Source organism: Stegodyphus dumicola, chromosome X2, assembly GCF_044657685.1.
Source record: "Stegodyphus dumicola isolate Sdum_Otavi_A_Nest chromosome X2, ASM4465768v1".
Taxonomy (NCBI): domain Eukaryota; kingdom Metazoa; phylum Arthropoda; class Arachnida; order Araneae; family Eresidae; genus Stegodyphus; species Stegodyphus dumicola.
This window is the reverse complement of record NC_140781.1, coordinates 67,360,006-67,377,162: the sequence shown is the minus strand read 5'-3', so window position 1 is coordinate 67,377,162 and position 17,157 is coordinate 67,360,006. Positions and strand designations below refer to the sequence as shown.

Genomic DNA, 17,157 nt, shown 5'->3' with positions numbered 1-17,157 from the left:
ATATCCGGGTTAGAATGAATTTCGCGCATTGTAGCTCTTTAACTCGCAGTTAGATTTGATTTCAAAGGTTTATTATTGAATTTCACATTATGAGCGATAAGATGCCTAATCATTTCTTTCTGTGAATCTGAAACTTTACTGAACTTGAAAGCTTTTTTGATAGGAGCCAAAATCTTTGGAATCGAGGGTTTACAGGTTTGTAAGAAGTTAAAATTATATTTTAGAATTCTCTCTTGTTCTTCTGAAAGACTAACATTAGAAATATTAACTATTGGCTTGATGTTTACAATGGGAAGATTTTTTGAACTACTTGAACTGGAAGTCTGAAAAAGAAGTTTTTCGAATTTAACTGCAAGAGTGTTTTTATGACGGTTAACTGCATTCTCCGTTCTAGACCAAGACTTTTGTTCAAGGTCAGTGAATTTTGGATATGATTTAGCGAGTTCCAGATGAAGCTTATAGAGTTCATGTTTAATTTTGGACAATTGTTGATGTGTATCCCTTACGACGGACCGAAGTAAGGCCAGCTTGCAATTTAACCGAATTCTTGAAACGCGACTCAAAGGTTTTTGATTAGATTTGATTTGAATAAAATTGGGGATCAATTTTTTACATTTACATTTAACTAAAAAGTCAATATGATTGAGGAATTTTTGCCATTTCAGGCGTAATTTAGTGAAACGATTAATAGATGAAGGCATGATAAACAATGCAGAAAATCAAACTAAATTAACTAAGCAATAATAATAAAATTTCGCGTCGAGGAACATGAGGCATATGTTAGAAAAAAGGAAACACAGAAGTCTTCTGTTGCTCAACACTGTTGGTCCGAAAACCACACTTTCAGTTTTTCTGCTGCCAAAATTATTCAAAAAACATCTTCCATTGGAGAACTGGATTTTCTAGAGGCATTTCACATTCATAAAAATCTTTCTGTTCTAGTTAACGATCGTAATTCTAATCCAAATTTGCCTTCGGCCTTTAAAGAAATTATGTTTTAGTTCTGGTTTCACCAACAGATGACGCCATTTGCTTATTCTTACACATGCTTCTAATCTTATCTAATCATTATTTCCTATCTTTTTCATTTGTTGTTTTTTGCAGTTGAGGATGGTGGTTCGGTAAAACCATCGAAACTAGTCCTGTGAAAATTTTGTAAATATCTATAAAGCTGATTTTTGTTGTTTGACTTCTGAATTAGCATTTATTCGGCGTGTTATTGTATCTGAATAACTAGTTTTCAACACAAGTCAAAATTACAGTATAATTGTGCCAACTTTGAAATAAGAAAACCCTGGAGTTTCTGGGAGGTTTTTATGCTGCACTATGATGCTTTTCAAAAGAACTGAAACTGACATAAATTCACTTTATATAATACATGATGCAGATTACTGAATTACTTATATGATTCTGATGTAGATTATATTAATATTTAATTAGATATTCTAAACTTTTTGTCCTATGGCTAATTTCAAATTTGAAGCAAAATATGATTACCAACTTAAAATTCAATAAATGATGAAATCTAAAATCTAAATCAGTCAAAAGCAATAAAAAATAAAGAATTTTTGAATGCCTTTCAAGAGAACAGTATAAGTATCCCTTTATCGAAAATACACAGTAGTCTGGAAAAAAAGCAGAAAATAAATACCGTATACGTTCGTGTAATGTCCGCACTCCAACTTTATAGATAAAATTTATGTAAAAAAAAAAGTGACCCGCTCAATGTCCACACACCAGAAACTACAGGCTTTCTTACTTTAAATATATTGTTTTTTAACATCGCCTTTCCTCCTTCAGTCAATAACATTAGTTAATAAACATTTTTAAAGAAAGAGTATGCATTTGTTTTATCTTCGGTTGGCACCAGAATGGAAAGCAGAGACTTTCCTAGCATTCTGGTGTGGCTGTTATTCAGTCATAACATCGACGCCAGCAATCCACTCAACAGACATGATAATAAACAAAGGCAGTCCAAATATGTTTTCACAAGACTGGCTTCCAGGAAATACTGTTTTGTAATGAAATTACTTTCCACTCATTCCTCCTTGAAGCACTAGCATATTTCAAGCTTTCTTTTCATTCATAGTATCATTTGGAATTCGTGGTAGTTAGCAAGTAGCATGCTTGAAATGGGAACATGCAGCAGGTATATAGTGGCTTTTAAACTGAAAGTCGTAGAATTTGCCCAGGAAAATGGAAAAAGAGCAGCAGCAAGAGTATAAAAGGTGGATGAAAAAAGTAAGTGTGAAAAGGATTTGTGAAATTCAAAGGAATCCAAGGGATATGAAATTCATGGCAATTCATATAAATAATGATATGGTTGTATTAGTTTATTATATTTATCTTGAAAATTAAGTCATTTGATTTATTTTGCTATAACTTGAGCAAAAAATATTGTAATCCATTAACATTTGCCATATATGTGAAAATATTGAATATAGTAGTTATTTCGTTAAAATTTTTTAATAATCTGTTTTTAACATTTTGTTGATAATAAAGAACAAAATTAAAGATTAAAAATATTTCCATTTTTGGCATGTTTTTCTCAAACATATTCCAAGGGCAAGGCTTTAATAGATAAGTATCTTTTATTGTTTTGAAAATTAATTTTAAACTGATCTAGTTTCCTTAAATAAATGGACCTTAATATCCTTATAAATATTTTTTGATCAAGAAATTTATTTTGAAAAATGATTTAAGTGAAAATACATGCCAATGAGCTAGATTTTGTCAAGAATTAGTTGAATTCATTTAAAAGCATAATCATTATGAAACTAAAAGATTAATTTATGTTTGCTTTAATGAATTAAAGAAATAAATTAGTTTTATAAAAAATGATGAAATTAGAGAAGAAAGTTCAAAATTTCTAAAAGATGCTAAACATGAAATTTATTTTAGACTTCTGAAATATTATGATGAATATTTAAATCTAAAAGAAGAGTATAAGATAAAGACATATTAGTGTCATAAAACTTAATTTTCCCCATTTAATTTTTTAATTTTGTAAAGTCTTTAATTTATGATAATCCTAGCAGGGTCTGTCACAATAGAAATACTTAAATTTAACAGAGTTTGAGTATATATTAAAAATTTATATATTTTCAGGGGATAAATGTTTACACTCTTGAATTTTTTACAAAATATGCATTATTTTCATTTTTAGTGTCATTTGATTTTTTTGTATTTTAATTTTTGGAATGTTACTCTTTTCTTTTAACTACTTTAATCTTTTTATATTAAAATTCAGCATCAAATTTTGAAACTGTTCAAGGATGACTTAATATATATATAAATGTTTCAAAATTACTGCTTTTATAACTATTTTAATCCTTTTTTTTTTTTTTTTTTTTTTTGTCTTTTATATATTTAAATGAACTAAAATTCAGTACCAAATTTTTAGAGTGCCTTAAAAGGGTTTGAAATGTTTAAAATAAGCAGCATACATGATAAATTTGACATAATTTTCATTTAAATGTAATTTAATCTCTATAGGTAAAACACCTCTAACCTAGAGTATGGCCCTTAGGCAAATCACATGAAAGCTCTCTGCCTGTGTTCCTTAGCCTAAAAAATTTCAACCCGACTTTTGTATGATTAAAATTTAACTATGAAAAGTAGTTTAATTTAATGTTGACATGCTAAAAGAAGTGTAATATGAGTTTAAAGTTTTTAACTTTTCTCATTTCCTGAATATCTCCTGAGAAAATATAGCCCAATCGTGTTGCCAACAGGGACTATTCGTCTCGATTGTCTAAGATAATGTAATAACCTTACACTGCATATAAATAAATAATAAAGTTACATTAAATGTACCAAATATTTTATTCTTACAATACAAGTTAAGTATGATATGGCGTAAAATAGTCTTTACAAAGTGCAACCTGGCACATTTGGCAAACAGGCTAGGTTTCTTTAGACATATATTTGTTCCCTAATTCCTTAAAAGCATTTAAATGTAAAATCCAAATTAAAAGTGGGTTTTATTTACCCAAAAAGGGAATGAAATCTAATCTCTGGGACATATGTGCCCATTAGGACCAGAAGAGTTAAGGAGTTGAAATTTTGGTCTAAGAATTACAGAGATAAGAAATTCCGGTACTATTCGGTTTCGAGGGCCGTAAAAAATCGCCAAACTATTGTTGATGCCAATGCTGCCAAAAATAATTTCGGCAGCCCTAATAACTGCGGCAAGAAAGGAATGTTTTAATTTAGATGAAAGGTTAATTTCATATAATAATTTTTTATTATTATAATTTATATGAAAAAGGCTAAACATGACTGAATGGAAGCATAAGAGTAAATAACTATTTCAGATCATTATTATAATTTATATAAAAATTGCTAAACATAACTGAATGGATGCCTGCATCTCTATTTCGCTACCGACTTATCGCTAAAGCATAATTTCATCTCGTTGGTTGTTCAAACGTAATTTTCTATAATGAATGATGCCTTTTCTTTGAAAATATTCTCGGTAAAGTGCAGAATCACTCACTTATTTGTTTGCCGCTTTTTACAAGGGTAAAAACAATTGCATTTTTATCAATTTTCTTTTACTTTTAAAGTGAAAATAGGTCGATGTGTACATAGATAAAGTCAAGGGTATGCGCAGAGCCATTTTTGTGCAATTCTAGGATTTTTTTTTTTTAAGTGAAAATATGTCGATGTGCACATGGATACCGAGTATGTGCAATTCTTAAAAACGCATCAAGCAGTGGGTGATTCTGCACTTTACCCAAAGATTTGGCGTGCTGTTAAATGGACGCGTTTGCTAGATTTGGCACTTTTGCGCATACATTTTCGCTGCAATTTTTTTACGGTCCTCGAAACCGAATAGTACCGAAATTTCGTAATTATTACGTATTGGTGCAACTACTTGGATGAAATATAATTTTTTTACAGAGGAAAAAGAATGGTTACTTATAACTGCAAAAAATATTTACTACATACATATTTTACATAAAAAAAATCTACTGAGTTGCAGGTTTTTTTTTTTTTTTTTTTTGGTTCCAGCAAATATTTTGAGGTTATTGTTTTAAGAACAGATTCAAAGGGTACTGTTCCTTTTAATAATTCTGCAGCAAAATACATATTTCTGCAAAAACGTTTGCAGCAATCTTTTTTGCTGCAGACATATTCCAAACGCACATATTTTAAAACTGAGTTAATGATCCTGATTTATATATACAACCCATTAGACATTGGGATTAGAAAAAAAAATGGCACCATGGAAGAATGGCTTGTTAAAACTAAAGAATTATTACGTATATTTTTGCTAGAGTTTGGCATATTCTAAAAATTTGGCGACTTCGCCTCTGGTTGTGCTAGTATGCAAGTGCTAAAATTTTATTATATTTGTTACCAACAAAGTTCATTTAGAAATTATTACAGCAATAATCTTCAAAATAAACATTCACATTCTGATTAAGATGTTTTCTTTTCTTGTAAGTGTGAAGTATTTAAACTTGAGTTCAAAATTAAACTTTTTCCAGCATTTCAAAATAAAACAGCAAAATGTATATTTATATTTATTTTTCCATCATATTAGAAATAGCTATTCACCAGATTTGCCTACATTTTCATTGAACAACAAAATTTAAATTACATTTAAGAACTCAACAAATTATCACAAAACTCATAATTTCTTTGTAAATGTACTGCAAAATTGCAAATACACACTTCTTAATTTTACAGGTTTAAATTATTACAGTACACAAATAAAATATCCATTTCATTGACAGATTAAGTAAAATCAAACAAGAATATGTGATCTTTAATATTATCCATATCATAAGCAGTATATTAAATTCAATTAGTCTACAATTTATTTATCCTTTTCGCGTGAGCTCGAAAAACAGTTGTATACCTTCACTGGGGGCTCTTGGCTCAGCGGTTATGCAAAGGGGGGGGGGGGAAATTATCGAATTGAGTCTTGATGACTAGGTGATTAGTGCTCTTTTGTCGGGCAGGCAAGGAAACTGTCATGATTTCCTTTCAATCCAGTTCCAATGCCCTAAGCGTTAGAATGCAGGATGCACTAATCGCTTTCACACTGCAGGTAGATGAATGCAGTTTTTCCAAGGGGGAAATATATTATTTTATCTTCTTCAGATGAAATGTATGCTACAGCTATAAAATTTTGTTCTAAAAAGTGTTCCATTTTATGATTAAAATAGTTTTTTAAACTTGCACGTAGATTATGTACTAAAAAATAAGCGAAGCAATCGGAATTAAATATATTCACTTGTCTTCATATCGAAAACTCAGCAAGTTAAAATACTCAAACATTTCCTGCAAACAATATATACATTTTCATTTTTAATAACATTATTATTATGATGTTGAAGAGCAAATTAAATAGAATTTATTTACTACAAAGAAACTAAAAACTTTACTAAAAAGAATTTCCGGATTCCAAAATCAGTGTTATTACTTTTACACCTCTGGTAATATTCATTTCTGGAGAAATAGAAATTGGTCACTGCTTTTGTACTGTACTAAAAATTTACAATGTATGAGCCAAGAAATTTTTTATTTATTTTTCTTCCATGTGGCATTCCAAATAGCGATACCAGAGTTGATCTGCCTTTACATAAAGCATATAAGATGTTTAATTTTTTTTAACCGTTTCATATAGTTTTAGGTTCAAGAAAGAAATGCAGATGCAAACCCTAGAACTTTAGAATATAAAATCCTTGTTGAGTTTTAATGTATTCGGTAACAAAAATTTAATTTTATCACTTAGCTATATAAGGTATTACTTTGTTGATAGATATTATTTTGTATACTTGTTCTATAATTTATATTACTACACCATTTTTTTCTTTGAATGCAAAACTGCATATACAGAACCGCATTGATATTTCAGAAAGTAAACACCTTTGTCGAATAGCGAAATATTTGTTCAGTTTTTTATGATCTACATTTTCAGAATGCTAAAATCACCTTTGAGGTATCAAACTGTTATGCAAAATTTTCAGATCTCAAGCTATTTACACTTGCTTTCTTTGGGAGTAATGAAGATGGGAATGAAGATTCATACTGAGTTGATGAATATTAATGAAGATTCGCACTGAGGATTAAATTCAGGGAACTAAAAAGTGTTACACATCTGAATTCCTGAATACATGCTTAGTATTTCAATATCTAAATTTGATTCCCTCCAAATCACAATTCTCTTATAAAATTAATTACTTTCTGAACATTACTAGCAACTGAGCGGTTAAGGCCGCTAAATGCTGTTAGTTCGCATGATCGGTTTTCGTTGTTTCCCCCATGTGAAACGTGAATACGAGCCAATTTCCTCTAATAGATCTCCACGAAGGCATCTTTTTCTTTAGGTAGGCAGCCTTCGTGTACTTTTTCATATTAAATTAGCCTAAACTGTGTCTAATTTCTGAACGAATTGATATAGATATGACATTATAGACCCAAACATATAACAACCGATAAATTAATAAGTTTTGAAACTTTTTGAATTAGAAAATGTTCCATAATAATTGCTTTAGTAAAAATTTGTATTTCATTTGTCACACAATTAAAATTCATTTTGTCGTCAAAATTATTCATAAAAGGAAACGCTTATAAGTTTAGCTTTCTTATTTCGAATATAATTTTAATTTTATTTGTCGGATTAAAGAAAGTGTTATCTACCTAAGTGAAAAGGGCTATTGTGGAGAGCCCTCAAAGGAAATTGGCTGATATACCCTAATTATATGTGAGAGAACAAGAAAAGTTCATGCAGTCAATCCGTTCATTGGAATTTGAATCCAGGTTAAATTATCAGAGTTAAAGAAATATTATCCGTTCGGCCACTAGTTTTCATTTAGAACATAACAAACAAAATTTTACTCAAGTAAGCAGTAGTCGTGGAATGTATGTCATTTAGAAATAACATTAAAATTAATTTTCATCACATGAAACATTTATATTTATTTACACTGCCTTAACATGCACATTAAAAAATGGAATAAAGTGGTAAAAACACTTATGAAAAGAATGAAACAAAGACAATATCAAATTCGAATTGAAACCAAATTAAGAAGAATTTAATAAGAAATAACTGAAAAAATTATGCATTTTTAACTACATTCAAGCTTTTGAAATAATTTCCGAAGAATTTTAGCAGACGAACTTCCGAAAATAAAATTTCTTTGATACTTGACCTCCAAGCCGTATTTGCACAGGAAAAAACATGAAAACGCAAATGCGCGTGAATCGAAGTAACAAATTATTCTTTTTATTTTCTCCTCTCAACAAAATATTTCCTAGAAGATACCGAATTTGCCAACAACACATGTGAATTCAAAACATAGACAATTTTCCCCAATCCATTGAACACACTCTACGGGGTGTCATAAAATAGTCATCAAGCCTCAAGCGCTAGAATTCCTATCCCTGCCACCAAGGACAATCTGTCCCGAGCCCCCAGTTGTATACTTACTTCGGGACACATATGTCCCAGCCCCCGGGAAAAGGTTAAGCTCCTAGGTTTAAAATGTAAAGCTGCTTGTTTTATTACAAGTGATTTTCAGTTTCTCATCTAAAGACCAAAATTTGCATAAAAAGAATGCAATTTTTACTAATTGATATTGCTAAAATACTTTCACTGAATTTTCCCATAGTATGTTTATGTATGAAGTTTTTTAAACATTATGTTCACTAGGAATGTTTGCATGTATTTGATTTGAACTGTACAATAACATATACTTCAGCAAACCATTAACTATAAATTCTAAATTTACTTCTATCATAGAATAACTTGAAAAGTGAGTCAATCAAAATACTGACAACAGAGAAAGTCCAACCTTTTTTTTAAATGCCCATAAAGTCACTTTTTAAAAACCTAATATTGATTCTGGCAATTTTATCTGGCTAACATGAAGGTGAATACTACTGCAACCATTATCAACCCACATAATGGTGCAAAACTATTTTGTAAATGAAAGAGTTTTACATAAAGATGCCACAATTTTATGCTACCATTTGCTGCGCTGCTACTAGTAAAATTATTCGCAAAGCTTTGGAATGTATCACCATAATGACCTTGACACAGTATGCAAAGGAAGATATGACAGAGTATGCAAAGGATTCTATTTCAGAGAAGAGGGGAGAGGAATTAGAGGCGGGATGTTTCTGAAATGGGAAAGTAATGACTGTGCGGTTATTGGTCATTTTTCTGTTTGAGTAAAATGTATTTTTTTAATTCTGTGTCTAACATTTTCGTTTACTGTTTGTAGTAGGTACTTTTTTTATGAATATGTATGACAGTAAAATAGATGACAACTTTCCGTCATCTTCAGGATCGAACATCTTAGAATATGATATTATGTCAGACGAAAAAAATTGCAACTATTCTCCGAAAGATGCTCAATGTTGGGTACGACTTGATATTAAAAACTTGCCTATGCCACCTCCACATTTTCCATTTAGGTATACTGATTTTACAAGGTATAAAACTGAAACCTGATATTACACTTTACTGGTCTAAAAATAAATTGATCGAATTTCCATTTTGGGGGATCTTTATTATACAAACATCATTTTTATTATATTTACATCTTTTGTATTATACTTTTACTCTAATCATTAAATTTGTAGTTTCATTTTTTTTTATTTACTCCTTATTTTGTAATAGTAAATCGTTTTTAGACAGCAAAACTTGCACTTATTGTCCCCCTAATACATCACATAACTATGCGCGCATGTCTAAAAACTGGTGGCACTGGGGAGTGAATTTTGTACATTTTTCATGGCAGTTAAGGTGTTAATAAATGAATTAGACAGCACATGAAAATTATACTTGCATAGCAGTGTTGATGTGCTCATATCATTTTGAAGACTGTCACTACATCAAAGTTACCTTCATGATGGATCTGACACCATTGTGCCCAAGCCTAGGGAAAAACTAGCCAGCCATTATAAAAGAATCTACAATTGTTAACAGGGGACATCATTCTGCAGTGATTCCATTTTTCCTTATCAGTTCTGACTTAAATTCTAGGCTAAACACACGCAGGGAGTTATAAAGCGAAAGCTACTCATAATGATTAATGGTTTCACCTAGTACATTAACATTTGTTATTAAATTTGACATTTATCTGAATCTTTCCAACAAAAATGCTTGAAACTAAGGCTCTGTTTCATATTTGGAAGATTAAGTTACATGTATACCATAAATATACTTCAAAAGATCTAAGCAAATATCAAATACTTACCTTATTGTGGATGTGTCTTCTTCTCTGATAAACTGAAATTATAATTCAGATAAATATCACACATAGTGAAATAAAAGATAACAGCAAGAAAAAAGACAACTTTTTATTAAAATTTCATTAATGAGTTTAAAAGTACATTTTCTTGGGGGACGAAATACTGTCGAGAATGCAGGAAACTGCCATTCAAACAAGACTGCCAGGTTTCTTCCACAGTGGGAAAAAAAGGGCTAGAAGAAATGGAAGAAACTAATTTTTCAACTTATTAATATTATTAATTCTATATTTTATTCATCTGTACTGCTCATATATTACTACTTATTGTGCTTTGTCATTTTCAGAAGTATGAGTATTTTCGTGGAAAGTTCTAGAGCAGTAAAATGTTTCTTTGGAGAAAAGAAATTTTACCGATTTCTGATCAGTTCACTGTGCGCAACGATTCTGAGCAAAGTTATGGTGATTCGTGTGTTCTGTACATAGCGGTATGGCTTCCATGGAGTGTCTTGCATATAGCACAGTGTGGTGAGATTATGCGGTATTTCTCTTGAAAATCACATTCTTCATCAAATTCCCGTCCCAACAATATCTAATTTGTACATATTACTAGTGAAATTATTGAAAATTGTAACTGATGCTTTTTTTGTTTACATCATCATCTATTTTGTCAGTTTGTGTTATTTTACCTAGTATAAGACTAACAGAAGTACGAGAGGTAAATTAAAATTTTTTTCAGTAAAAATGCCTTTGTGCTAACGCAGTCTCAGGTGTGCATTTAAACAGAATTAAAAATTATCTGTTTCCTATGTCACAGGATAGATCAAAATGACAAAAAAGTCTGAAATATTAATTTTTTTATTATTTATTATTTAAATATTTATTTTTTTGGTTTACTTTTGTTGATACTGTGCTATAAGAAGATAGAATATGTTTAGTGTGTCAATGAATAAAAACATATCACAATGGATTCTGGATGAAAATTTGATTTTTTGGATTCCTTTTGCTGAAGTATTTGAAGAAGCAAGAATAAGTATGCTGAATTCAAGATTTCTTTTTCATTTCTATCTGGTCAAATTTATGTGGCATTGAAAATATAGAGATAACCCAGAAACACTTTTCCCCCATATTCTTAAAATGTATCAAAATTATATACAGTACAAAGTCCAAAATCCGAACTTGTCAAGACTTCAGCGATTCCAGATATTAGATCATCAGTTCAAATCTAATAAGATGACTTGTACAAATTATAAAATTAAAAATATGAAATTGTGATTTATGAAATAATGGAGTATTTATGATCTAAAAAGTATCAAAATTTACAAAAAAAAAAAAAAAAAAAAAAAAGCTTAATATATGTTTGTTTATCTTATTAAACATTTCTTTAAATGCAAGTTGTTTCATTTTTTTTTTTTTTTTTTTTTTTTTTTTTTTTTTTTGTGCTAATACTTTCTCTTTAATTCTGTAGATAGACATAATCTCTTGTTTAGTTACATTGTTGTAGTCCTGTAACTGCTATTTCAAGAATTCCAACTAACTTGTCAATCGAAATTTTCTCATTTTCAGCAACTTCTCTGTCACTTTCTTCACTAATGGTAGCAGTATTTTCTGGATCTAAAACCATACTACAGATTTCACCATTCATTAATTGATTGATGATTGAGAAGCATTGTCATCACAATGAAAAACTTCTTTTATATAACTTCCTTTATTACCACTTCTCCACATTTTTTTACAAAATCCATTAATTGGAAAAATTCACCTTTGTTTTACAATATCCAAAAACCTTTAAAATTTGTGACTATCGTCATCAAATTGAACTATCCTTCACTATACATATTTGGCTACGCATCATGAGCTTGGCGACTAACGACAAGTTGTTCTGTTAAATATTATCTTGCTTCTATTGCGCATTGAAACAATTAAGCCTGAATTGTATTAGTTATGTATTGTTCTTGTGTCTATTTTTTGCACATACTTATCAGAGTTCTGAATAAATAAATTTTCACATATACTTAAGTCTTATTGAGGGCCAGCGCTAGATATCTTACCGCCTGATGCAGATTCTGTCTGTCCTAAATTCTGCCGTTCAGTGCGGCCATACAACCCCTGGTGCTGGTTCTGTGTTTATGTGAGCAATAAATCAGTTATTCTTAATTCAAATATCACTAAATAGTCTTTTGGCACATGAGTATCATTAAAAAAAATCTATTTTTAGCATATGAAAAATATTTGTTAAAGTTTTCCTCATCAACATTTTTTGCACTTTTAACTTAAATCCATAATCATCGCCAAGTGTAATGTCAACATAAAAGGTTACCATACTCCTTTATTATTAATATAAAAAAATTGTTTAGGCTTCGCTACATGAGTCATTACTCAAGTTATCATGTTTTGATAAACATGTTATGAAAGGAAAGTATAATAAATAATGATCTGCTGGGTTGGCGTCAGATCAACGATTTGTCTATGTGGAATGTTTTAGTTTGAGACGTTTGCCAAAGCAGATATGCAGCAACGGAGCCAAATTACTGATCGTACAAATTTATACTAAAATGATTGTTTCTTTAATATCAAGATATTTAGTATCGAAGTGAAATTAAGAATTGGGACTCTCCACATGTTTTATTATGCGCAGAGGGGGGTAATCAAATGCGTATGCGTAAAGCCTACGAAGAAAAACGGTTTTGGTGGTTTTGAAGTCCTGATTTTAGATTATTCCGGATAATGGACATCTGGATTTTGGACTTTGTACTGTATGAGCTGTATACTGCTGATCAAGGAAAAAAACTAAATGTACATATTAATTAATATTTGTTTCATTCTTATTTTATGTTTCTTACTTTTCAAATTTTAAAAACTGACTGCTCATTTATGGAATTCATAGCATGCCACTATTTTGAAGATGGCTACTGCCTTAGGCACCTAAGCTCGCAAAAAATTCTAAATCTTGCTGAGGGATACCTTTTTAGGAAAGAACACCAGAGATTATAGTTGTTTAACTAGTTAAAAATTAATTAAGACACAAATTAATCAATATTCTTATACACTAATAATAATACATTGAAACAAAACTTTTTTTTTTTTTTTTTTTTTTTTTTTTTTTAAATTTTCATCAATCTTACACACAGTCAGACAACACATAATATTGTAGACAAAAAGGTTGTAGTATAAAGGCTTGACATGAACTATGCCACACTGGTAGGCATAGTAGTTAGTGATGCTAGATGATATATCGATGCAGCCATGTTTGAATACCAGAGAAGGTTTTAATATGTGTAGAGTCTTTTTGGCATGGGAAGGGGTTCTTAAAATACACAGCAAGTTGAAAGTTTTCTGAAATCACTTAGCAGTAGAGGAAGAAGGGTTGGAGATCCACAGATTCTTCCCCCATGGCATTCTCCTTTAAAACTGGACAGAATAGGGCAAAATCCTATTGTCACTTATAATGTGGTCAAGGCCTATGTCAGCAAAAAATGCACTCCTGCATTTCTCAACATAACAAAATTTGTGAATTTGTTCTGATGTTATTGCCAGACAAGTGAGATAAGCCACAATAAAATAATTTATTAATTTGAAATAAACACACATGTAATATTAAATATACATATACAATATTAAAAATTATACTCATCAAAATGAAGTTATACTACAAAAAAGATATATAACTACAAGTTTACTCCACAGCACGGTACAGAATCTGAGACACACTGTAGGGGAACTAAACACATTAGATGCCCATAATTAAATTACTTTTCACCCAATAATATCAAGATATTGAATATTTTGAATTAATTCAGGAATCTGACATTTTAAAATAAATCAAATTCCATAACAAAATACAGAATATTTTACGCAATAAATGACATTAGCTTTTATTTATCTCTGATGTTGCATCATTACAGCAACCCCTCAGCATAAGAGTAGTAGAAGAACAAGAGGTAAATTAAAAATTTTTTCAGTACAAGTAAATGGCAAAATATTGCAATGAGTAATTTAATAATAAGCTCTGATCATATGCTGTTGAAATCATCAGACTGACAGATCAAAACAATAATATTATTGTCAGTGGTTATCATAGATATTTTCTATTAAGTTTTGTATTTTTAAATGAGTTTGTATTACTAAATAGAAATTTATTATGAATGCTTGTTGTCACAAATTAGCAACTATTCAAAAAAATCTAATTTCAATAACAAAAATGTTAAAAACAGTTAATGCTCTTAAAATTTTAAATGAAAAAAACTTGTTGAAAATACTTAAGAATCTAAATATCTCAGCAAAACTTTTCATAGTAACTGGCTGCGGACATTGTGAAATCGCTGAATTTCTGTAGTCTTCTCTTAAAAAAAAAATTAGCTGATATATATCTATTACAGTTTCCCATCCTTAAGATGCATTCACACCGACCCGGTGGCACAAAAAAAGTGCTTTACATGTAATGTTAATTCACACTAGAGCAGAAACTATCGCTTTAAAAGCTGTCATACGTGCACACTAAATGGCTGTTCATATTGGGCGTGTCTTTTTGAGTGGTATTTTGCCCATAGTTATATCTACCTCCAGCCAACCTATATGTATATATAGGTAAGGGAAGTAATGATTTCAGCCCAAAAATTCGATACTGAGCTTTCAGTGAATAAGGAATTAAGGTCCCCACAATACATTTTTGCTATTTTTAGAATGCTTTCTGCCTGGGTGTATGTGTATGATGACTTTTCGTCTACAGTAATTCTTATATGAAAGTACCAAAAATTTCTATTTCTCATATTCAAGATTTCTATATTCATGTAGAGAGTTTATTTAGATTTGAGGTATAACTGGACAACCGGAAGTGGTATTTCAAACCCATACATACTTGTTTACAGTAGCGGAACCTTTGATCCCAAGAAATGCAGATAAAGTTAAAGGGGAAAAAAAAGGTCACTATTCTTACCTCCCAACAACATACATAATGGAGGTAATGTTTTCGATCCAAAAATTCAATAGTAAATTTTCAGCGAATTAGCATAAATTAGGGTACCTCTAACACATTGGTATTTTTGCAATAATGTCTGTACATGTGACATTTATTTTATTTATTTGCTCACAATAACACATATGACACTTCCAAAAATATCTCTTTTTACTATTCCAGCTTTCTACTTTCATATAAAGAAATGATTACATTTTAGTGAACTGATTAGAATTTGAAAGATTCTGATCAATTCACTATAAGAAATGATTAGATTTGAAAGTGGTGCTTTACACAAAGCCCACAACAGTCTTTAAAGGACAACCAAAAGTGTACTAGAAATCCAAGCCTATAACAGTTTTTAATGAAAAACTACATTAAAATATAATTCCAAAACTTCAATTTTAGTATTTAAAACTTTTATGGGAATATAAAAAGAAATATACGGCAACATTTAACTCTACTGAGAATGTTAAAGTTATGCAGCATTTAAAAATTTTATGATTATTATCCCATTTACTTGTGAATCCAAAACACTACAGAAAGGAATAGACTTTGAATCTGAAATATTATAGGTAGAAAGTTGATGATGAGTCAAATTGTGTGGCCTTTAACCATCCAGAATAGACTGCCTCTGAACTCGTTTTTGATTGGCTGCCACTCTTGGCCTAGATGCAGGAACACATAAGTGATTGTCACAAAACCCTGTAGAGACATTAGGATTTTTTTGGAAGCAGGCAAGATGAAAAATGAGCAATCGCCTTCGCCGGGAATCGAACCACGGACCTCTGGAATACTGGCCCGATGTGCAGAACCAATACACCACGAAAGCATGCTAGGAAAGTGGGAGAAATACCTCATATACTCCCCTTTTTAAAGGGCGACTGGGGTTTTTAGGGGACCCAATCGCCAAATCCTGAGTGTGGAGAAACCTCATCCAACACCCTTTTAGTTCCGGCTCCACTGTAGAGACATTAGGATTTTTTTGGAAGCAGGCAAGATGAAAAATGAGCAATTGGCTTCGCTGGGAATCAAACCACGGACCTCCGGAATACCGACCCAGCATGCAGAACCACTACACCACGAAGGCACGCTACAAAAGTGGGAGAAATACCTCATAACCCAACAGTGTTTACAAATGAAAAAGAATGGACCAACCGCAGAAAATCCATACAAACTATTCAACTATACCGTAAATATTGAAAATCTGAGAATAGTCCTATGGATCACAGGAAGAGAACAATAAATTTAAAATACATATTAAAATTCATGAATGTTTCCCTTATGAATCAACTTTATGAATATCATTGCTTTATTTTAATTATTCAAATTACTCATTTTCAGTTCCTACATTAGTTTTTTCTCAATTTTACTTTCGTTTCTTCTTTATACCTTTTACCTAGGTTCATATCTCATCAATAAAAGAAAACTTTTAATTTGATAAATATCATTTAAATTAATTCTCATACTGAAATTTATTTAGATAAGCTAACACATATATACCACTGATATAGTCAAACTGAATTTGTCTTTCTTATAACTCCGCTAAAAGAATAACTGTGCTTAAATTCTAATTTTAAAATAATTTAAGGGATGGTGGTAATTTATTGTAAAAATATAATCATGCATTAATTACACTGCTCTAAATCATTATCCCAAAAGTTATTTAAGACTTTAAAATAATTTAAGGGATGATAATAATTTATCATAGAAATATAATCATGCACTAATTAGATTGCTCCAAATCATTATTCCAAATAATCCCTTCCTGACGGCATGTTATTCTTCGTGATGGCAGATGGGTGAGTCATATATGCATCAGTCCCAAATGTCACTAGCAACAGGGTGATGCACTGGTGCATTGATCTTCCAGACGGGTGTGGCATATATATGCATTTTCAAACATAAACGTTCTTTTAGAATTATTTTAAACGGTACTCTATGTCCACTACAGTTACCTTATCTGAATATATTTGTTGTTGACCTTGTGTC

The 17,157-nt window shown here is 30.6% G+C and overlaps 1 protein-coding gene across 1 annotated transcript in view; it reads right to left on the bottom strand.

The window, feature by feature from the left end:
* The window catches only part of Tmem131 (Transmembrane protein 131), a 322,751-nt gene that overhangs the window by 243,597 nt on the left and 61,997 nt on the right, over positions 1-17,157 (bottom strand). The window contains exon 3 of the mRNA XM_085808921.1: positions 10,221-10,252. Coding sequence (XP_085665047.1) covers positions 10,221-10,252 — 32 coding nt within the window. The remainder of the gene's footprint in view (positions 1-10,220; positions 10,253-17,157) is intronic.